Source organism: Triturus cristatus, chromosome 1_1 (genome assembly GCF_964204655.1).
Source record: "Triturus cristatus chromosome 1_1, aTriCri1.1, whole genome shotgun sequence".
Lineage (NCBI taxonomy): Eukaryota > Metazoa > Chordata > Amphibia > Caudata > Salamandridae > Triturus > Triturus cristatus.
Window position 1 is genome coordinate 89,191,309 of NC_140579.1, and position 23,217 is coordinate 89,214,525.

Consider the following 23,217-nt stretch of genomic DNA (forward strand, 5'->3'; position numbering starts at 1 on the left):
CCTGGAATCAACTTGAAACTAAGAAGAAGACGGGAACTTCGACGCTCTGCCGCACAGAGGACTGAAGCCAATCTCCCCTGTGGTCAGGGAGTGACCACCTTGCTAACGCAAGCACCATCCAGCGAATCAACGTCTGCTTTGCCGCCGCCTCCCGCCGGAGCCCGAGCCCAGAGACTGACAAGACCTGGACCTCCAGACCTCTCACCGCCCAATCCACAGTCCCTGAGAAGAGGAGACCCGTGGAGGCACCGAGACACGTGGAGCCAGCCATCTTGAAAAGACCACGACAAGCTGCAAGTGCAACAACCGAGGCTCCCTCCAAGTTGTGCTTTGGGATCTGAGAAGCCCAACACCCGAGCAGCATCTGCACCAAAGGTGAGCCCTACAGCATCTCCACGATCTGCGTGGGGCCCTTCTGCATTTTGCCACTCGACGCGCCTAACCGGTTGCTGGCCCGCTGGCTAGTGGCCATCTTGGCGACGAACTTCAAGAAATACACCGCTGGTCTGGTTGCTCCAGACTGGCCCTTGCTCCCCTCCAAAGGAGCAATCCCTCTGACCTTGCTGGTCAGAACCATCAGCTTATTTCGTTTTCCACAACAATTGCTTTTGCCAAGGCTTGTTTGCTTTGATCAAGTCGCTGACACCGCCGACAGCGAGAGCCTGCGTGGGACAGCTCGTGACTCGACTCCTGGACGTCGTCGACCTTCAGGGACCACGTGGCTGCAGAGACAAGCTACACCTTCCTTCCTGTTTGCACCCGACATCGCCTGGTACCCACCTGGTGCCACGCTGGTCACCGGCTAGTGACTGTCAACACTGTCCCCTCTGCTTACAGGTCTTCAACATCTCCGATCCACTCTTGGATCCACCGCATCTCTTCCGGACCGGCCGCCTGCAGCATCTTTGTCCACAGGCTCCATTGAACAGATAGAAGAAACCCGCCGCACTTCGACGCCTATGCACCCGCTTCCTGTGGGTGAGGTAAAGCTGGCACTCCGGTGCCCAAGTGTAGAGAATCATCTCTAGTGTCTGTGTTTCCAATCTTAAGTTCCTAGCCCATCCGGAAGATCCTCTTTGCAGTAACTTTGTACTTTTTACGCACCCATTGAAAACCTATGGGAGCTCGCGTGTGACTATTTGCTCTGCACACGCAACCCGTGGACCTCCTGGTCACTAACTGAAGTTAGCTCCTTGTAGGCCCAGCGATTCTAGAGGCCCTAGGCCTTTTCCCTTTTCTGTTCATGGTACTTATACCACTATTTTAGTATATGGTTTGAGCGGCCACCAGGGCCTATCCATATAAAGTGCAACTTCTGTGTATTCTACTGTAATCTTGTTTGACGATTTGTGCTCCTGTGCTCATAAAGAGACTAGGGGTTACTTTGAGAAATAAATACATATATATTTTGAATATATATCTGTGTGGTGTCCTTTCATTGGTATAAAAGGGGGTTGCATTTGGTAAAACAGCTTGCTTAACACGTTTCACGAGTTTAGCCTCAAAGACTGCTTAGCCTACGCTACCACTAGGGCAGCTAGTCCGAAAAGGTTGACTTACAGCCACACCATAAGGGTTGCTTGGCATGGTACAAGGTGGTCACTTTAACTAGTGAACATCATATACCAGGCCAACTTCTCACATTGGTGAGCAGCGGTTGGATTTGAGCTTGCTGTGTTTTACCATTGTAATCTCTTGGTTACCAATTGAAAGATCACATAGGTACCTATAGGTACATATAAAACAAGATTAGATATACTTAAGTTCTACTGAACTTAGTTGTTGTAGAGCAAAGGGAGTAGCACACCCTGACTACAACTACTAGATAGGTTTAGCAGGTAAACCCAAGTGTAGGTAGATTGCAACACATCCACCCACACTTAAGAGCAATGGCTGGGGCAGAGGGGTCCAAGGTACCCATCTCTGTTGAGAGTGACCCCCAGAGGGCACCATCCATCTTTGCTACCCTAAATCAGAATGAGCTCAGGCATTTGGCAACTCTTAGAGGCCTTAAACAGCCCAAGAACCCTACCTCTGCTGAGCTCAGAGAACTCTTACAGAATGATGAAAATCAGAAAGAGCTCGAGAAAGCTTCCCAGTTAGCCCCCTTAGGGACAGGAACAGGAGGCCCCCCTTCTGAAGATGCCACTGAAGTACCCATTTCCAATAGCCATCCCTTAGATGAACACCATACTACAGAGGAGGAAAGTGGTGGGGATACAGATGTGAGTGGGGATGAAGGGAGAACTAGCCCAGTGCCAAGTGTTATACTTGGCCCAGCTAAACTAAGGCTATTGGGGACTGACAGTGGGATCATCCCATTGGATCTCCCCAGTGGACTTAACCAGAGGTCTGGGAGGCAAAGGAATCACTCAGGTGAATCTAATGCTTCTCATACCTCTAGAGGCTCTCAAGGTCACTCCAGGAGAAGGATGACCACCCCTCAGAGGAGGAAACATGAGGCCAGAATGCAGGAAGCCCAGCTGAGGATCAGGAAGCAGGAGCTAGAAGTAGCCCTGATGGAAGAGAAACTGAACAAGGCTAGGCAACCTAGAGAGAGTGGGTCTATACCCACTGGTGGCAGCATTGTCCCTAAGGACAAAGATAGGGTCTTTGATAATAGGAACCTGTCTAAGGTTGTGCCCCCCTACAAAAGTGGGGATGACATCCACAAATGGATAACTGCTCTTGAGAGAGCCTGCAAAGTGCAGCAGGTTCCTGAAGACCAGTGGGCAGCAATCCTCTGGCTCTCCTTTGAAGGAAGAGGCAGAGATAGACTCCTCACTGTTAGAGAAGAGGATGTCAGAAATTACAGAGTCCTGAAGAGTGTCCTAGTTGATGGGTTAGGCTTAACCACTGAACAGTACAGGTTAATGTTCAGAGACACCCAAAAGACACAGACTCAGGACTGGTCTGAATACATTGAATGTGCCACTAAGGCTTTGGAGGGTTGGTTGCTGGGAAGTAAGGTATCTGATTTTACAGGATTGTATAATTTGATGATGAGAGAACAGATTTTAAATAACTGTCAAAACCAGCAACTGCATCAACACTTGGTTGACTCTGATCTGACCTCTCCCCAATAATTGGGAAAGAAGGCAGACAAATGGGTCAGAACCAGGGTTAAGCAAAAGAACCAGAACCAGGGCCAAGGGGGTGATCAGATGAAAACAGACCAAAAGGGTGGAGATCAGAAATCTAAAGACCAGAAGTCTTCAACAGGGCCCCAAACTACTGCTAAGGAGGGTGGGTCCCAACAGTCCAAAAAGAAGAAAGAAGGTCAAAAGAAACCCTGGTGCAATCATTGCAAGAATACAAATCACTGGACTAGTGATTGCAAAAAGGGTGGAGCCCCCAACACTGTTGCCCCTAAGGCACCTGCTCCCAGTACTACTGTTAGCAGTGTTGGTCCCCAGACAAAGGGTGTAGTGGGAATCACTATGGGAACTGAAGGAGATTCTGACTTAGACAGAACCCTGACACAGGCAGTCCTGATCTGTGATGGAGACATTGATTTGTCCCTGACTGTGAGCCCCAGTAACCTGGGCAAGTACAGACAGACTCCTTTAATAAATGAAAAAGTGGCTCAAGCCTACAGGGACACATGTGCCAGTGTCACTATGGTGACACCAGGCTTTGTGGATCCTGGACAGTACATACCAGGTGAGAATTACCTGGTGACCAATGCCAGCAATGCCACTACTTCACATAGTGTGGCAGTTGTTAACTTCTCATGGGGAGGGGTAACTGGCCTCAAAAGGGTTGTGGTTAGTGCAGACCTCCCAGTAGAATGTTTGTTGGGCAATGACCTAGAGAGTTCTCTATGGTCAGAAGTGGAGTACAGGACACATGCAGAGATGTTAGGTATATCACCACATGTCCTTGCTGTGACCAGGTCACAGGCCAAAAAGTGCCTTACTGAACCACAGGTCTTGGATCCTGGAACAATGGACCAAGCACCTACCAAGAAGAAGAACAGGAGGGTAAAGGCTGTGCCTTCCCCCCTGCCTCAGAGTGATGATCAACCTTCCCAGGAAGCTGATCTAGAGAACCCTGAAGGAACTGTCCCTGAAGAGCTTGAACCTGATCAGGTTGAGTTTCTGGGGACAGGGGGACCTTCAAGGGCTGACTTGAGGCAGGCGCAGTTATCCTGTCCCTCTCTTGAACCCCTCAGACAGCTGGCTGCTGCTGAGGCTGCTGGGAATGCTCAAGGTACCCATAAAGTGTATTGGGATGATGGGCTCCTTTATTCAGAGGCTAGAGACCCCAAGCCTGGTGCAACCAGGAGGTTGGTTATACCTCTGCAATTTAGGGGCTTCCTTCTTACCTTGGCCCATGATATTCCTTTAGCAGGACACTTAGGCCAGAACAAGACTTGGGACAGGCTTGTCCCTCACTTTCACTGGCCTCACATGAATGAAGATACAAAGGAGTTTTGTCGCTCCTGTGTTACCTGCCAAGCCAGTGGCAAATCAGGTGGCACAACAAAGGCCCCCCTAATACCACTACCTGTGGTGGGGGTCCCCTTTGAAAGAGTGGGAATAGACATAGTGGGTCCCATGGATCCTCCCACTGCATCTGGGCACAGATTTATACTGGTGATAGTGGATCATGCCACCAGGTATCCAGAGGCAATTCCCCTTAGGACCACTACAGCACCTGTTGCGGCCAGGGCCCTGCTGGGAGTATTCTCCAGAGTGGGGTTTCCTAAGGAGGTAGTATCTGACAGGGGTACCAACTTCATGTCAGGATACTTGACAGCTATGTGGAAGGAATGTGGTGTCAACTACAAGTTCACCACTCCTTATCACCCACAATGCAATGGGCTTGTTGAGAGATTCAACAAGACCCTAAAGGGTATGATCAAAGGATTACCTGAAAAGCTCAGGCGAAGATGGGACATCCTTCTACCCTGCCTTCTGTTTGCTTACAGAGAGGTCCCACAAAAGGGGGTTGGTTACAGCCCCTTTGAATTGTTGTTTGGGCACCCTGTAAGAGGCCCACTGTGTTTAGTGAAGGAAGGATGGGAGTTACCTCTCAAAAAGCCTAAACAAGACATAGTGGACTATGTACTTGGTCTCCGCTCCAGGATGGCTGAGTATATGGAGAAGGCATCCAAAAACCTTGAGGCAAGCCAGGCCTTACAGAAAGGCTGTCTTGGTTGAGTTTCAGCCAGGACAGAAGGTATGGGTGTTGGAGCCAGTGGCCCCAGCAGCACTCCAAGACAAATGGTCTGGACCCCATACAATCCTGGAAAAGAAGGGAGAGGTCACCTACTTGGTAGACCTAGGAACTCCCAGGAGTCCCCACAGGGTACTCCATGTTAACAGGTTAAAAGCATATGTTGACAGGGCAGACATGGGCTTGCTCATGGCTACAGATGAGGGACAGGAGGAAGAGAGTGACCCTCTCCCAGACCTGTTGTCTCAGAACCCTGAAGATGGCTCAGTTGAAGGAGTGACCCTTGGAGGCAACCTCACTGCCCATCAGCAGACTGAATGTAGACAAGTTATACAATCATTTCAACATCTGTTTTCCCTAATACCTAGCCAAACTGACTGGTGTACCCATGTTGTGGACACTGGTGACAGTCTGCCTGTGATGAACAAGCTCTACAGACAACCTGACCACGTCAGGGACTGTATAAAGGCTGAGGTACATAAAATGCTGGAATTAGGTGTCATTGAACCCTCAGAGAGCCCCTGGACTAGCCCAGTGGTTCTGGTCCCCAAACCTCACACCAAAGATGGCAAGAGAGAGATGAGGTTCTGTGTGGACTACAGGGGTCTCAATGCTGTCACCAGGACAGATGCACACCCTATTCCAAGGGCAGATGAGCTCATAGACAAACTAGCTTCTGCTAAGTTTTTGAGCACATTTGACTTGACAGCTGGCTATTGGCAACACAGATTAGCTGAGGAGTCTAAGGCCAAAACAGCATTCTCAACCCCAGGTGGGCATTATCAATTTGTGGTGATGCCCTTTGGTCTGAAGAATGCACCTGCCACCTTCCAAAGGCTGGTGAACCAAGTCCTTACTGGGTTGGATGACTTTTGCGCAGCATATCTTGATGACATTGCTGTCTTTAGCTCCACCTGGGAGGATCACCTGATCCACCTTAAGAAGGCTCTTGAGGCCCTGCAAAGGGAAGGCCTCACTATCAAGGCTACTAAGTGCCAGATAGGGCAGAGTAAGGTTGTGTATTTGGGCCACCTTGTAGGTGGAGGCAAAGTTCAACCACTGGAGAGTAAGATACAATCCATCAAGGACTGGTCCCCTCCAACCACCCAGACTCAAGTTCGAGCTTTCTTGGGCTTGACTGGGTACTACAGGAAGTTTGGTAAGAACTATGGGTCCATTGTGACTCCTCTTAATGATCTGACATCCAAGAAGATGCCCAAAAAGGTTCAGTGGACAGTAAGCTGTCAAAAGGCATTTGATGACCTGAAGGAGGCCATGTGCTCTGCACCTATCCTGAAAAGTCCTGACTACTCCAAAGAGTTTATTGTCCAAACAGATGCTTCTGAGTTGGGTGTGGGAGCTGTGCTGTCACAACTTAATGTAGATGGTCAAGACCAACCCATTGCTTTTATTAGCAGAAGGTTGACCCCCAGAGAGAAGAATTGGTCAGCTATTGAGAGGGAGGCCTTTGCTGTGGTGTGGGCCCTGAAGAAGCTGAGGCCATACTTGTTTGGCACTCACTTCAAGATTCAGACCGACCATAAGCCCCTCTTGTGGCTAAATCAGATGAAGGGTGAAAACCCCAAACTGCTTAGGTGGTCCATTTCCCTACAGGGTATGGACTTTACAGTGGAGCACCGGCCAGGTACTGACCATGGGAATGCAGATGGTCTCTCCAGGTACTTCCACTTAGGACATGAAGACGAGACTGGTCAAGGCTAGTTTAATGTCCCTGCGTTTGGGGGGGGGGGGTTGTGTAGGAGAGTAGGGTCTGCTATCCTATGGTCACCCCAAATTTTTGCTTTTTGCTTCACTGGTTTTCGACATATTGAGGCTGTGGGCCTGCCAATCAGACCCCCAGCCTGCTGTTCTCTCTACTAAATTAAAACTATGCACCCTAGGTGCATAACCAATTGGAAGTGGATCACCCTGTCAGCCCCTGTACCAGTGTACACTAGGTACCCAGGGCATTGGTGTATCTAAGGCCTGCCAGGGGCTGAAGCATGTATTATGCCACCCCAGGCTTGGCCTAACAAATTTGACACAACTGGCTGATCACTCAGCTGTGGTAAGTTGGTGTAACCACCTCTTACTTAGGTGTAGTATACCTATACCTAACCTTAAATGGGACACCTGGTAACCTATAAGTCACTCCTATGGCAGGCCTTAACAATCCTGAAGGCAGAGTGCTTGGTTCCATGTGAGATGGTGCTCTGGCATGAGCTGAGCCTGTCTGCAGTGGTCGGAACAACTTCCTTCTACTGTTTCCAGATATCGTCATACCATATACTCTTAAGTGCATTATGAACCTCGCGGTTAAATGGTAACTTTGGTTTGGCTTTATCAAAACATGTCGAGTAAGGTGTCATACGAATTGGAATACTAACCCCTCGCCAATTCTGGCGACGGGGTTAGCATTCCACCCTTCTAGAGGGACACGACATGTACAGTACCTGAAACCCGGGTAAAATCAGACATAGCCTCAGCTCCACAAAATGGATGCTGCCACCACAGACACAAGTCTGCCCTCCTGCTGCTGGGAGTCCTTCCAGCTTGGGAGGTGTGGACAAAGGGTTTCCTGCCAGGGGAGGTGCGTGCACCACCCCAGACAGGATTTTGTGTATTGGTCAGGTAGGGCTTGAAAGAAACCAGACATGCCTGAGGCTCACAAGGAGCCTCGGTGCATATGCCAGTTCAATCCGGTCCTGGGGCACACCAGTCCCGGGCCTGGGGCGAGCTGGACAAAGGATTGGGGGTGTAACCACCCCCCTTCCTGGTCCCACCCTTAGGGAGGGACCTAGCAGGTAGTCCGGCCCCTAGAATCCGCTTAAAGGTAGGAGCTGTGTCCTAAGACTTCAGACATCCTGGAATCAACTTGAAACTAAGAAGAAGACGGGAACTTCGACGCTCTGCCGCACAGAGGACTGAAGCCAATCTCCCCTGTGGTCAGGGAGTGACCACCTTGCTAACGCAAGCACCATCCAGCGAATCAACGTCTGCTTTGCCGCCGCCTCCCGCCGGAGCCCGAGCCCAGAGACTGACAAGACCTGGACCTCCAGACCTCTCACCGCACGATTCACAGTCCCTGAGAAGAGGAGACCCGTGGAGGCACCGAGACACGTGGAGCAAGCCATCTTGAAAAGACCACGACAAGCTGCAAGTGCAACAACCGAGGCTCCCTCCAAGTTGTGCTTTGGGATCTGAGAAGCCCAATACCCGAGCAGCATCTGCACCAAAGGTGAGCCCTACAGCATCTCCACGATCTGCGTGGGGCCCTTCTGCATTTTGCCACTCAACGCGCCTAACCGGTTGCTGGCCCGCTGGCTAGTGGCCATCTTGGCGACGAACTTCAAGAAATACACCACTGGTCTGGTTGCTCCAGACTGGCCCTTGCTCCCCTCCAAAGGAGCAATCCCTCTGACCTTGCTGGTCAGAACCATCAGCTTATTTCGTTTTCCACAACAATTGCTTTTGCCAAGGCTTGTTTGCTTCGATCAAGTTGCCGACACCGCCGACAGCGAGAGCCTGCGTGGGACAGCTCGTGACTCGACTCCTGGACGTCGTCGACCTTCAGGGACCACGTGGCTGCAGAGACAAGCTACACCTTCCTTCCTGTTTGCACCCGACATCGCCTGGTACCCACCTGGTGCCACGCTGGTCACTGGCTAGTGACTGTGAACACTGTCCCCTCTGCTTACAGGTCTTCAACATCTCCGATCCACTCTTGGATCCACCGCATCTCTTCCGGACCGGCCGCCTGCAGCATCTTTGTCCACAGGCTCCATTGAACAGATAGAAGAAACCCGACGCACTTCGACGTCTATGCACCCGCTTCCTGTGGGTGAGGTAAAGCTGGCACTCCGGTGCCCAAGTGTAGAGAATCATCTCTAGTGTCTGTGTTTCCAATCTTAAGTTCCTAGCCCATCCGGAAGATCCTCTTTGCAGTAACTTTGTACTTTTTATGCACCCATTGAAAACCTATGGGAGCTCGCGTGTGACTATTTGCTCTGCACACGCAACCCGTGGACCTCCTGGTCACTAACTGAAGTTAGCTCCTTGTAGGCCCAGCGATTCTAGAGGCCCTAGGCCTTTTCCCTTTTCTGTTCGTGGTACTTATACCACTATTTTAGTATATGGTTTGAGCGGCCACCAGGGCCTATCCATATAAAGTGCAACTTCTGTGTATTCTACTGTAATCTTGTTTGACGATTTGTGCTCCTGTGCTCATAAAGAGACTAGGGGTTACTTTGAGAAATAAATACATATATATTTTGAATATATATCTGTGTGGTGTCCTTTCATTGGTATAAAAGGGGGTTGCATTTGGTAAAACAGCTTGCTTAACACGTTTCACGAGTTTAGCCTCAAAGACTGCTTAGCCTACGCTACCACTAGGGCAGCTAGTCCGAAAAGGTTGACTTACAACCACACCATAAGGGTTGCTTGGCATGGTACAAGGTGGTCACTTTAACTAGTGAACATCATATACCAGGCCAACTTCTCACACAGTCTATACCAGCGGGTCTGCCGATGGCTGAGGGAGGCTTCAAATATTTGGGACTCTACATTTCCAAAAACGTGACAAGCTGCCTTTACCATATGTCAGGGCATACTATAGGGCGGCACACCTTGTGGTTACCAACGAATGGGTACATGTGCCGTAGAGAGACTCCAATTTCACAAACGCTCACACCTCCACTACATCTATGGGGGCCAAGGAACGAGAAGCCTACTACCAGACACACAAAGAGCGATCGAGGCATGGAGGGAGGCCGAATGAGTGATGCAATTGGAGAAAAGGCTAAATAGAGCCACACCCCTATGGGAGGGTTGACGGTTACCTGAACTTGCAAAATTGAGGGGGTTTAAAGGATGGGATGTTATAGGCATCACTACCTTGGGAGACATAACACGACAGGACACACTGATGACGTTAGCAGACCTACAAGCGAAATATAGCTTGACGGCTACACAGCACTATAAATACGTTCAAATCCGACACACCTGGTAGGCACAGAAACCTGATATTGTAGATCTCCTGGAATATGCCCCGTTAGAGGGTCGGCTATTACAGGAAGAGATACAGGAGAAAGTGGTCTCCTGGACCTACAAAACTCTAATAAATAATATGCCTGACAGACTAATGACACTCCGGGGTAAGTAGGAAGACCTATAAGGTACACTAGAAGATATAGACTGGGAGATTCCGTCCATCAATTGTGTCTCTTTTGATAGACTGGGAGAGGGCCTTGATGCACCCTAGAGAGGTGGCGAATAAGCTCAGACTGCGACTGGTTCAGTTCAAAATCCTACACAGGGTATCCTACGACCGGGCGAAACTGCATGCGATGGGCAGGGCAGAAACGCCAGAGTGTCTGCGATGTAGTGCAGCAAGAGGCTCCTTCATTCATATGTTATGGGACTGTCAACAAATACATAGTTACTGGACATGGATTGTGTAAGAACTAAATATATTGACACAGACGTTGACATTTCTAGGTACCAACTTCTTCTTAGTAACCTTAGTCTCATAGTGGCTAAACAGGATATAGCTAAGCACTGGGGAAGACCTGAGCTTCCCACATTGAAGGAGTGGCGGAGTGGTATGGATATGTATATGGGAGCCGAAAAGACTGTATATAAAGCGAGGGGTTGCCCGCGAAACTTTGTGAAAATTTGGCAGCCATGGCTTAGCTATTACAAGACATGGGGATGCACTGGACAACATCTGAAACAGGGCAAGGGCGAGGGGCTCGCTCTCCTAGGTCCACCCTTCATCAAGGGACCTGTGAGATATCTAGTACGGGGGGGTAGAACCACCGGGGCCGTGCAGGGGAATCGTGATTTTGCTAATTTTGTATCCTTATCATTTGTAAATCTTGTCACTTGTAACGAATGGATGCTGACTGAGATGTATCTGCTGAGTTGTTTTGATGTTTTATTAAAAAACAATAAAAACATTTAAAAAAAAAAAATCGCCTTTCCGCAAAACAATGCATGGATTAATTCACTCTGGTGAAACACACCTGAAAACAAGTGAGGCCACTTTTGCTCAGGCCCCCTGCCCCCTCTCAATCTGCATACATTAATGGTCCGGCCCAGCGAGAGAAAGGGAGTGACACCTCTGCCCGTTGATAAAAGGGAGGTAATGGACGCCCATCTGCCGCAGAAAGGCCACTCAGGGACCCATTGGCTGCATCCAAACAACGTAGACACCAGCCAAATCACCCCACCCCAGGCTGCCCAAAAAAGAAGCCCACAGCGGGACCATGGATCCCGGCCCCTCGGCCATTGCCCGAGTGCCCGCCTTACCAATCCGACTCTGGTGTCCACTCCTTCAGCCCATTCCCTCGTCTAAACTTCTCCTTTACTCCTCCCACTTTCAGCCCTGTTCACTCCTTCTCTCTCCTTCCTTATTCCCATCTTCCTTTTCTCACCTCCCTTCCCTCCTCTCTCCTTCATTATATTCCCTTCGTTTCCTCTCCGTTCTCTCTTCTTCAATCCCTTCCTTCACCTGATTCCCTCTTCTTTACTCCCTCCTCTCTCTGCCTCTCTTCTTCACTCCCTCATCTCTCTGCCTCTCCTCACTCTCTCTTCTTCACTCCCTTTTTTCTCTGCCTCTCAGCACTCTCTCTCCCTCCCCTCTCAGCCTCTCCTCACTCTCTCTTCCTCACTCCCTCACCTCTTTGCTCTCTCCTCACTCTCTCTTCCTCACTCCCTCTTCTCTCTGCCTCTCCTCGCTCTCTCTTCTTCACTCCCTCTTCTCTCTGCCTTTCCTCACTCTCTCTTCTTCACTCCCTCTTCTCTCTGCCTTTCCTCACTCTCTCTTCTTCACTCCCTCCTCTCTCTGCCTCTCCTCACTCTCTCTTCTTCACTTCCTCCTCTCTCTGCCTCTCCTCACTCTCTCTTCTTCATTCCCTCCTCTCTCTGCCTGTCCTCACTCTCACTTCTTCACTCCCGCCTCTCTCTGCCTGTCCTCACTCTCTCTTCTTCACTCCCCCCTCTCTCTGCCTTTCCTCACTCTCTCTTCCTCACTCCCTCATCTCTTTGCCCTCTCCTCACTGTCTATTCTTCACTCCCTCGTCTATTTTTCCCTCTCCTCACTCTCTCTCCTTCACTCCCGCCTCGCTTCACTCTCTCTTCCTCACTCCCTCATCTCTTTGCCCTCACACCCCTCTGTCCTCTTCACACCCCTCCTCCCCTGCTGCATGTTGAAGGCCCAGTAGGTTCTTTCCTCTCCCCCTGACCCAGCAGCAGTGCCCTCATACTCACAGGTGCCCATCTTCTCCTCCATGTACATGAGCTGGTCGCTGAGGGACTCCACCTGGTCCAGCTGCTGCAGCCGTCCCCACAGCTCCACCACGTGCTCCGCCTTCAGGTCCTCCAGCTTCATGGGCACTAGCTTCTGGAAGGTGCTGACAGTCCACTCGATCCTCTGCAGAAGAAAAGGCAGGAAGCTATCAAAAGATCAGAAAGGATTAGAGGGGAGATGTCCAGAGAGTTGTTAAGGGGCCAACCTGAGGGGGAAGTAAGGAGGTGATCCAGGGTCAACATGGGGGGGCGGGCAGGTCACCAAGGGTCACTATGATAGGACTGATGACGTTGCCCCGAGTCATCATGAGAGAAGTGTCAGCACGAACGGTGATAAGGAGGTCACCCTTAAGGTGTGAAGAGGTTACTAGGGTCACCATGAAAGGCATCTAGAACTCCTAAAGGAAAGTACGATATGCGTAAGTAGGTCAGCTAGTGCCACTACGAGAGGCCTCAGCAGGTCACCAAAAGTCTCCATGAGAGGCATCCAGTGGGACAAGAGGATACCAGTGGTCAGCATAAAATTGATCTCCCTCTGTCTGCATCTGTGGCTTCGCTGGCATGCCTCACTAGTCCCTTTCGAATTCTGTAACACTGACAGTGATAGTGCACATGTAGCGCAAACAGCATCTCAAGAGGGCGTTTCCTCATTTGCATGGGGGCATGGTCTCAATCAAATGAGAGAATCTCTTTGCCCTTGCAAACATGCCATATTACAGGTGTGGGTGCAGAGGCAAACATGCCCTCAGGAGGGCGTACGGTCAGTTCATACCCTAATGGCAACCTTCTCGAAGAGTTTAAGGTGTTCCGATGGCCCACTCGACATCCTCTTGCAGGCGAATGCAGTTACTCACAGCCCACGCCTGCAAAGGGATCTCTAATCCCTTTTGAAAGTGCAGGCGGGTTGCCACCTGCACAGTGATATACTAATCGGCTTTGAAGCAGATGCTTCATATTTCACTTGCATGAGCTGCCCCAAGGGCAGCACAAGTTTTGTGGCTGTTCTAAGGTCAACACATTCAACATAATTGAGCACACTTTCCCTGTTTGCGGACCACACACCTGTTTTAAGGTGCACTCTTATCATAATACGGGGCCTGTGTTATTGATGGATGCTCTTCTGGACTCCATTTTGAATTCAACTTGAAATGTGGGTGGATGCAGTTTTTGGATCTGTGGAGGCCAGACCTACAGGAGCATGTGCCGGTCAGTGGCCTACAGCTTTCTACACTGTACACCTTGTGTAGAGGGCAGTACATGGTCTAAACCCTGATCTAAAATGGCACCATCTGCTTGTGATCAGGCAACTTGACCCTGAGCAGCCAGGAGTCACACTTGTGCATCACCGCTTGATGGCAGACTGTGAGGGGTTGTGTTTGGGCACCTATTGTGGAGAAGGGGGGCACATTCAGTAAGTCTGCATCTCGGAACTTCACAGGCAGGACAGAGTTGAGGATATTTATACAGAGCAAGTCCCTCGGTGTTGTTGAACTCAGAGCATACTATTTTGGCAGGGTGGAGAGTTAAACAAAGAGGTGGCATTTAATGGCACACTTGAACTATAGAAAAAAGCATTCTAGCTGTAGGTCCAATGCGAAGGAGTGCCATAGATAGCTCCTAGACTGAAAAGCTTGTCACCACCAATGGTGGTCCAGCATAGGACCCCAGGTCCCAGGGTGCACTTGTTTCTGGACCACTACACTCTGTTGGGAAAAAGAAACAGCGCTTTAACCAGAGTCATTCTGGGGTTTACTATCGACTCCACCAGTAGTTGAAAAAAAATGTATAATCTTCTTAAGAGAGGAACAAAGAGACAATATGTTGGTGATAATGGGCTTAACTTGTGTTTTCATCCTTAAGTTAGAATCTATCTTGAATCCAATAATTATGGGCATTTAACTAAGAGAAGTAATGATGTGTTGCACAAGTGTAGCTATTGGAGGTGTTCTTCTGTGGAATGTCAGGTGGTTTGGAGCACCCAGGACCAGATTGTCGGTCTTCTTACTGATAAGTTGTGAAAGGTACTTGCTCGACTATGAGGCAGGACTTTTTTTGCTCTAGCGTCTCCTTGTACCCATCTAGATCTACCAGGTTCTGGGTATCATCTGATTCAAAACCTCCAGCAAAGGGACATCTCAGTCTAGAATCATCAAGAGGGACATTATTAACTTTAGTACTTGTACCAGGAAAGATGTATGCCTTAGAAGCTGTGCCGATGGATCTGCCAACTCTAGACACTTGTCTAAAGAGCACGGCCTACTCCAGAACTTGAAACAGTAACACTCCCGACTCCACAACCAGTAACTACAGCATTGTTCATTTCACAACCTGTATTGTCGCTAACACTCACCAATAGAATCTTGCCCAGAGGCACTTTTCTACCTAGAGCATCCACCGAGGATGCTTGTTAAAAGATGCACTAGGGAAACTGGTTCTTTCAGAACCTGCACAAGTCCTGAGTAAGATATCACTCTTCGGTGATCTTCTCCAGGGTTTGTCTCCTCTATAAACATGCTTCAACTATGGTTCTCATTTTGATCCCTCTAGCTCTACTTAAGAAACTGCTATAGAAGCTGCTGCAGGAACATGTAGTGCTAACGAGCACGCGACGAGGAGTATCTAGTGTAGGGGACGGTTCCCGCTCTAGGACCTTCATTATGGATGCGCCTGCTCTTGAGTGTATCTAAAGGATAACCTCACTCTGGCACCTGCTGTTTTCAGAACAGCTCTGACCCTATATCTACCCCATGCACGATCCGTATCCTTTAGACTGCGCTAGTGCCTCGCTGTAGGGAGGATGTATTCTATAACCTACTTCAGGAACCGCGTAATCGAGAACACTTTCCATGGAACGTTTGCTGTTAAACTGAAACCATCGCAGCCTGCTGCAGAACCTGCTAAATGAATAGGTTGCCCTACATCCTTCTCTATGGACAGGACTCTGCAGCCCGTTACAATAGCCCTTTCTGTTCCACAGAGTGCAGATTCCACTCTACAACCTGCTTCACAGACAGGACTACTCAGCAATCAGTCTCTGTTCTAGAACCTTCCCCAAAGTCAAGGAGTTTTGCTCTAAAACCCACTGAATGGGCAGTTTATTCTCCGGAACCTGCTCAGCCTATAGTTTATGCTGCAGAACCTACTTCATGGACAGTATTATCTAAACGCCTCTCCAAGGACAGTTTTTCTTATAGAACTCTTTCACAGAAAGCATGTTCTAGCACTATTCCAATGACGTACTGATTTCAAACCTGCTCCAATGATTTTCTGCTCTAGAACCGGATATAACTACAAGCCCTCAAATTGAACCCGCTGCAAATACTATTTGCTCTAGAACTTATTATATTAGCAGTGCTTGTTCTAGACCCAAGTCAAGGGTAGATTCCAAAAGTCCTAATCTGGCACTTACCTCCTCCAGGGTCTTCACTTTGCTCCTCAGCTCATGCACCTCGTTTGAGAGTCGTTCAGAGGCTGCGTCCCATGGCTCTGAAAGAAAACAAAGAGGAGGTTAGCGGGGTGTAATGTGAGGCTTCCAGGAAGAGGTTTCCAGATCAGGCGCTTCTGAGTTGAGCAGATGCAAAGGGAGCAGTATGACGTACAATGAACTCATTGAGTGTACTCACTCCTACACAGGAGTGCCAGACTGCATGGCAATGGGTACAGTTGGAGAGGGTGAACATATGAGTGGAGGGTGTGGGTATAGATGGTGAACTCTTGAGTATTCAGTGTTGATAGAGAGGATGAGGACAGATCACAAACCTCAACTCAAAGTTTTGGGACCTGGAAGCATAAGAAATTCTTCAGGGAGGTTGGCAAGATTAGCAGTAGAATTGCAGTATTATGAGTGTATGGTGGAGTATGTGCCGGGACGGAAGAATAAGGTTGCTGATTGTTTATCTAGATTGCCTGACAAAGCTGCGGAACAGTCTGAGTTCACTGCAAAATAAGTGGTAACCAGTGTAAATGATGCCACAGAAGGCTTAGGAAGATCAGTCTCTAAGGAGGACTGGATCAGGCCATGGAGCAGGATGATACCCTACAAAGTGTTGTAAAATTGATTAAAGGAATGGTGAGGAGAAAGAGTACCTTTCAAGACATGGTAAAACCATTCCTCAAGATGGTGGATGAACTAATGGTTTATGATAATTGGTTGCTGATGAGAGGGGAAAGATTCATGCCACCTACTGCAGTCAGACCTAGGTTAGTCAGTCTAGCACATGAGGGACACCGTGGTCAGATGTTAACCATAAAGAGTGTTAGAGAAACATTTTGGTGGTCACTCATGGACAATCAAGTGAACGAGTGGGTAGAGAAGTTAGAAATGTGTGCAGATTCTGAGACGCGATTGAGAGTGGGTATAGGCAATTTGGAAGAGAAACAGAATTGGTCTGAAGCTACTGAGGTGTGGGAGAAGTTGTGTTTAGACATTATCGGAGCTTTCTAATTCCTTAACGAATGAGAGAAGGTCATTGCTGTGCTGGTTGATGCAAAATCAAAATGGGTGGAGGTGGTGTTTATGAAGTGTACTACTATTAGTTCAACCATTGATGTCTTAGGTGTAGTGTTTAGAAGAGAGAGTATACCCTCTCTTACTTAGCAGGAGATTAAATGTTTTTTGGATACCCTTGATATAAGGCCTGCATGTACTTCATTGTACAATCCCCAAGGGAATGGACTAGTTGAGAGGGTCAATAAATTGGTAACGGGTACAATGCAACTAGCGTGTAATGCTGGGTTGTCAGTGCAGGATGCTATCAAAGACATGGTTTGGGCATATTGCACCATGGTAAATACAAGTACAGGAAAGGTCCCATATGAGATGATGCGGGGTAGGCAGCCAGAAAACAAACTGGTTCCATCCTGGATGCGTGATGGTGTCTCTATGAGCAAATGAGGGTGCCCAAAAGGAAACGTGCAAAAACTTTTCATGGATGTATAACTTGATGGTGCTTAGGAAAGACCGTTTGACGGGGAAGGGGTGGGGAGTGTCGCCATTGTGTTTAAATAGGAGTTTAACTGTTCCCCCATGTCTATGGACCATGTTGAGGATGCAGAATGTCTTGTTTTCTGTTGTACTCTTTCATCTCTTCAATGCCTGACCGGGGTCTTAATCTATAGGTCCCCTGGTCCGCCTGGCCCCTTTCTGAGAACACTTACTGATAACTTGCTTCTTCCAGTGCTAGGTGTGACGGTCTAGTCTCTTAGTTCAAGACTATTAGCGCCGGGACAATCTTGCTGAGAAGCTGTGCGCTCTATAAATATGCTTCATTCATTCATTCATGTAGGTTATTGGGTCAAGGTTAAGCCGGGTGGAGTTGGTAAAAGACTGACCAAGTTCGGGGGCTTTACAGGGTAAAGACTGTTGGTGGCAATTGGGTCAAGCTGGACAATGGGAAAACGTGGCATTTCAGGAGAGTTGCTCTGGGCCAAAGACAGGGTAGGGTGGAAGTGAAGTCGGGTGATGCTCTGCTTGGTTACTAATGAATGACAATGAATTTATAAACCATCAAGGAGAGGGCAGGTCTCAGGAAACAACTGAAATTCTGAGAAGGGGAAATGGTTCAATAGGAAGACTACATGGTGAAAAAGAGGTGAGGATGAGGAGGCCTCCATGTTATTTAGGAGACTATGTTTGTAGTTAGGGTGTGTTGGAGGTTGCTTTTAAGGGGTGTGCTGTGTTGAGGTTGCTGTAATTGATTTGTGTTCTGTATTCATCAGCTGGACCTCCATGTCCAGTATGTGTCTGATGTTGTGGTTGCTGGTTTGGATTTTTCTTGATCTTATAAGTTTTTCCTAGGTGAGGGAGCTGTGTTATAATATACATAGGCAGGCAGCTTCAGCCGGGCTGAAGCTGTTGGTTCCTTTAGGATATGCTCACATTCTATGGTGACACATGTCAGTACCATTATTTGATCCAGGCAGTTCAGTTGCTAGCTGTGCCTGGCATGACTGTGGTATGGGATTTTATCTCTGATACAATAAACCCCTTTCAAGACGATCCAGTGTGAGAGCTCTTAATTTGATTACCACACTTAACACACTTTCATCTTTAGTTTTCCTATGGAATATGTGTATATATAGATACCAGTGTACACTTACCCTGAGTTTACACCACATAGCAACACATATACACCCAAGCTTACACTAAACTCACACATATACAATCTGAGCTTATACCACACACCCCTCATCTTACACTACACACACACACACACACACTCTTCATCTTACAACACACACAGACCTTCCGTTTACACCACACACATAACCAGCCTCTGCTTACACTACGCACACACCCTCAGTTTACACCACATACATACACACCTTCATCTTGCACTACACACACACACAAATGCACCTCAGCTTACACCATACCCGCACACACCCACCCAGCTTGCACCACACACACACACACCTTTTGTAAATACTACTGCCAAGGAATAGAACCTCCTACCCCCCCCCCCCACTCCCCCCCGCATCAGGAACAGTTCAAATCTCTTCATGTTTAGAAAGGCACTAAAAACATGGCTGTTTACTAAGTAAAGTAAGGAAACCACCACTCTAGTAACACTTCTGAGAAGTCGCACCCATCATTGGGAGCTCTGTTCTATTTTCACTGAGCTAGAGCCTTGACACCTCTGGGTAAATATTTGCGCTTTACAAAAATGTATAACATAACACACCCTCAGCTTACCCACCCCCCCACACATTTATATACACCCTGAGCTTACCTGAAGCAGGCATCAGCGGGGGAAATGTTGTGGTGGGCAGTTTGTCACAGGATTTGCTATCTGATCCAAGTGAGAAGCCAGGTTGACACTCGCACTTGTAGCTGCCTACCGTATTCACACAGCGATGAGCACAGAACGTCACACGTGCCTGGCACTCGTCCACATCTGAAAGACCAGAATAGAGACCATCAGAAACACACACATGTGAGAGGGTAGAGGTGGACAAGAGGGAGAGAGAGAGAGAGAGACAGAGACTGAGACTGAGGAAGAGAGAGAGAGCAAGGCTGTCAGAAGTAATGGGCAGCTGAGAATCTTTACCTTGGACCCCACGCTCTTAAGGGCCCTGTGCTCATGATTCAAAATTAATTTCCATCATGAATTATTAAAAGCAGCCCTGATCTGCCAGTGCATGAGGCATTCCGCCGGGTGGCACGAGAAGAGCCTGGTGCATTGAGAATGGGTAGTAGGGGAATATTAGGGGGAAGTATAGAAAAAGGGGATGATTGCAAATGTTGTTCTTATTATTTTGTTGTTCTACTCACCAACATGGCAGTACTTCCCTCCCCACCCTGGGCGGCACTCGCACACGTTGGGTCTGGCGCAGAGTCCTCCATTTTGGCATGGTTTGCGGCACACCGCTGCATGAGAACACCAAAAGACAAGCACACATTACACTGCTACCCCAGACAAGGCGAAGCGGGAGACATTTGTTAATGTTAGGACAGGGAGAATGAAGTGCTGGACAGCTGCGTACACAGATGTTTCAAGAAATGTTTGTGGGGCTAGGAATTAAGTATTGCATTCTGGGAGAGAGAAAGTACCCCGGAAATTGAGGTATATTTGGGATAGAGGGGGAATCCATTTCCATTTGCTCACACCCCACCTCCTAGGCTCCTCCCCACATCAGGTGGGGGGAGGGGGAGGACACAGGAGGGTGCAGGCATGGGTATGCAGTGCTACAAAGCTGCTGGTCAACTGTGTCCCTGTGAGAGACAAGGGCAGCCCCATACTTTCATATTGATTTACTTTTGTGATTTTATCTTGCGTGGGCATGGCCCAGGGCATCAGGGTGCTTTATTAAAGAACTGTTACAAAACAATCAGATCAAGAATACATTAGGTATTCGACTTCCCTGACAGGTGGTGCAGGGGTAAACTTTGAGATGTCACATCAGGCAAATTAAAGCATATATTGGAGAGCAAGTGTAAGTAGAAGAATTGAACCCAAGTGTCTTTCGAAGAGAAATTTAAGATCTATTTTGAAGTTAGCATGGCACATGGTCAAGTGGAGGGTCGAAGAGAGGGAGTTCCAAGTATTTGTATTGCTTCTGGAGAATGATTGATTCATGAACCGCTCTAGATTGAAGGTGGGAGGCTCAAGGAGAAGCCATTGTGTGTTTTTTACCCCATTTTGGCACCCAAACGTTTCAGTTTCTCAGTTAGGTACATGGGCGAAGATGAGGGCAGTGCTTTGTGAGTGGTGCAAGCAGTTTTAAATCGGGCTCTCGCCTCTATAAGAAGCCACGGGAGGGTTAGCAGGATAGGAGTGATGAAGCCAAATTTCTTGTGACCAATCACAAAGTGATCTGCAGGATGTAGAATTACTCTGAGTGGACCAAGGTGATCTTTGTCTGAAATGGTGTTGCATCACATGACTGACTCTACTCCAGCCCCACCGTTCTTTCTGAGGCACTATAGTGAGATCACCCCGTTTTTCTACAGCCCTTCTGCCTCAGCTTCCCTTATCCTTTAATGTTGTTTGTTGTTAGACCTGACAACCTTGGGAGGATCTTCCCCCAACTATTTCCCCTGCCTCCAACCATTTTCTGTACCCATTTTTGCTTGCTGTAGGACTCTGTGCACTTTACTGCTGCTAATTTGTGCTAAAGTGCTTCTGCTCTCTCCCCTAAAACATGGTAACATTGGACTGTGCCCAATTGGCATATTTAATTTACTTATAAGTCCCTAGTAACATGCACTGAAGGTGCCCATGGCCTGTAACTTAAATGCTACTAGTATGCCCGCTGCACTGATTGTATCACCCACGTAAGTAGCCCCCTAACCATATCTCCGGCCAGGCCTACTTCCCTCCAAGACTAGCATTTGGAATTCCCTCCGTATTTCTAAGTGGTAATTCCAGATCCCAGGGGAGTAGCTGTATCATGGTTGATATGGGTGGAATAGTCGTGGTAAATGCGCTTTGCTGGTAAAGTTGGATTTAACACTACTGGTGCAAAAATGCCACTTTCAGACAGTTGGAATTTTTCTGCTCTTAGCTTTGCTCTATGTGATCTCCAGCCTGGCTCCAATACCCGTCTGGATGGGATGACAAATCTCATTCATGCAGAGCTCACCGACAGCCATAAAGCTAGGAAGGCCATTGATGGTTGAACACCCCTCTTCATTCCGATGGCCAGCCTGGGCAAACAGGAGTTAAAGAGAGCTCACACGGGACATGAAGGAGTAATGACCTAACCCCACACAAATGGCTGGGAATCCCCTTAGAAAAGGTGGCAGACAGGACTGGCTTAAATGGGGTGCTCGTGCACTTCAAAACCACTCTTTGGAGTACCCACACATCAAAGGCACATTAGGGTTTAGTACTGGGTCTCTGACCCTCCCTAATCAGACACTTCTGGATCTTGAGTGGAACCTCTGTCAGTGTACTGCGGTGCTGCTCAACATACTCAGCTGGACTACTTTTCTAGAAGGACTGCTTTTCTGGAACTGCTTTCCTGCTTGTTGCCCTACTACTGCTGCTCCCTGACCCTGCTGGAAGCAGAGCTGGACTCTGCCTTCCCTCCAAATGATCTTCAAGGGCTTGTTTGCTTGCCTCCTGTTTCTGAAGTCTCAGGGACACAAAAGACTTCCTGCAGTTCTGCTTGTGCAGCTGCACTCTGCCTTCTATGAGTCCTACCCTTGCCTGAGGTGCCCCTTCCAAGTTCTGGGCCTCTGAAGTGGATTCAGCAGCTGAGTTTCTGCCAAATTGTGAAACAATGCGAAGCCTCTCCACACAGCTGACAGCTCTCGGAAAGGACGCTGGATCACGCGAAGCCTCGCAAAGGCTCGCCGCACAGCCTCTTGGAACTGATCCAGACATCGCAAATCCTCGCTGTGTAGACTGTGCCCCAGGATCCAAGGTACTGTGTTCAGCGGGCCCAAGTTGGTCCCCGTAGCCAGACTGCACTTCATCGCGGTCAGCCTGAATTTTGGATTTGCACCAGTCCCACGCGACCTGAAGTAACCTTTTTAGCATTACCTTCTTCTAAGAGCTTCATTGCATTTATTTCTACAAAATTAAATATCTAGACTTCTACTTGATGGATTTTTTATTGCTTTAGTCTTGTTTTACTCAGATAAACATTCTCTATTTTTCTAAACAGTTGTGTGGATTTACTGTTTTGTTGTATGAGTTATTGCACAAATACTTTACACATTGCCTTCTAAATTAAGCCTGCCTGCTCTGTGCCAAGCTACCAGAGGGTGAGCACAGGATAATTTAGGTTTGAGTTGACTTACCCTGACTAGAATTGTGGTTCCTGCTTGGACAGGGTGCATACCTCTGCCAGCCAGAGACCCGATGTCTAACATTTGTCATTCCTCTTTTGTTGTCCTTTTATTACTTCCTGTCGCCACCATCTCTTCTAGCCTCTACCGCCTTCCGCTCTCCCTACCCAACCCATCTCGCCCTCTTTGTACTTCAACCCTCCATATTCAGTGCCCTCCAGCCCTCATGAGAACTCACCTTCGTCACAGCTGGTGGCGCTGGGGTGCTTTTTCTGCCACCCCGGGCAGCAGATGTAGCTGGTCTGCAGCACTTCCTTCTTCACCTGGCGGAAAGACACTTTGTAGGCTGTCCTGGAAACAAAAAATGTTGACTGGCCCTCAATAAAAAGGCTTGGTTTAGGCTAAAAAAATAATAATGCGAATCCCCTGAAACAACTATTACATCATAAAAATACAATGGCTGCTCCACTTGTCTGAGTCAAATATCA

The 23,217-nt window shown here is 48.4% G+C and overlaps 1 protein-coding gene across 4 annotated transcripts in view; it reads right to left on the reverse strand.

The window, feature by feature from the left end:
- LOC146869566 (epidermal growth factor-like protein 8) overlaps positions 1-23,217 on the reverse strand; it is a 168,909-nt gene that overhangs the window by 7,461 nt on the left and 138,231 nt on the right. For all 4 annotated transcript variants that reach the window (XM_085606241.1, XM_085606232.1, XM_085606213.1 and 1 more), the window contains 5 exons: positions 22,968-23,080; positions 19,766-19,861; positions 19,224-19,388; positions 15,902-15,978; positions 12,454-12,616 (listed from right to left, as the gene is read on the reverse strand). In XM_085606241.1, the coding sequence (XP_085462367.1) occupies positions 12,454-12,616; positions 15,902-15,978; positions 19,224-19,388; positions 19,766-19,861; positions 22,968-23,080 (614 nt within the window). The remainder of the gene's footprint in view (positions 1-12,453; positions 12,617-15,901; positions 15,979-19,223; positions 19,389-19,765; positions 19,862-22,967; positions 23,081-23,217) is intronic.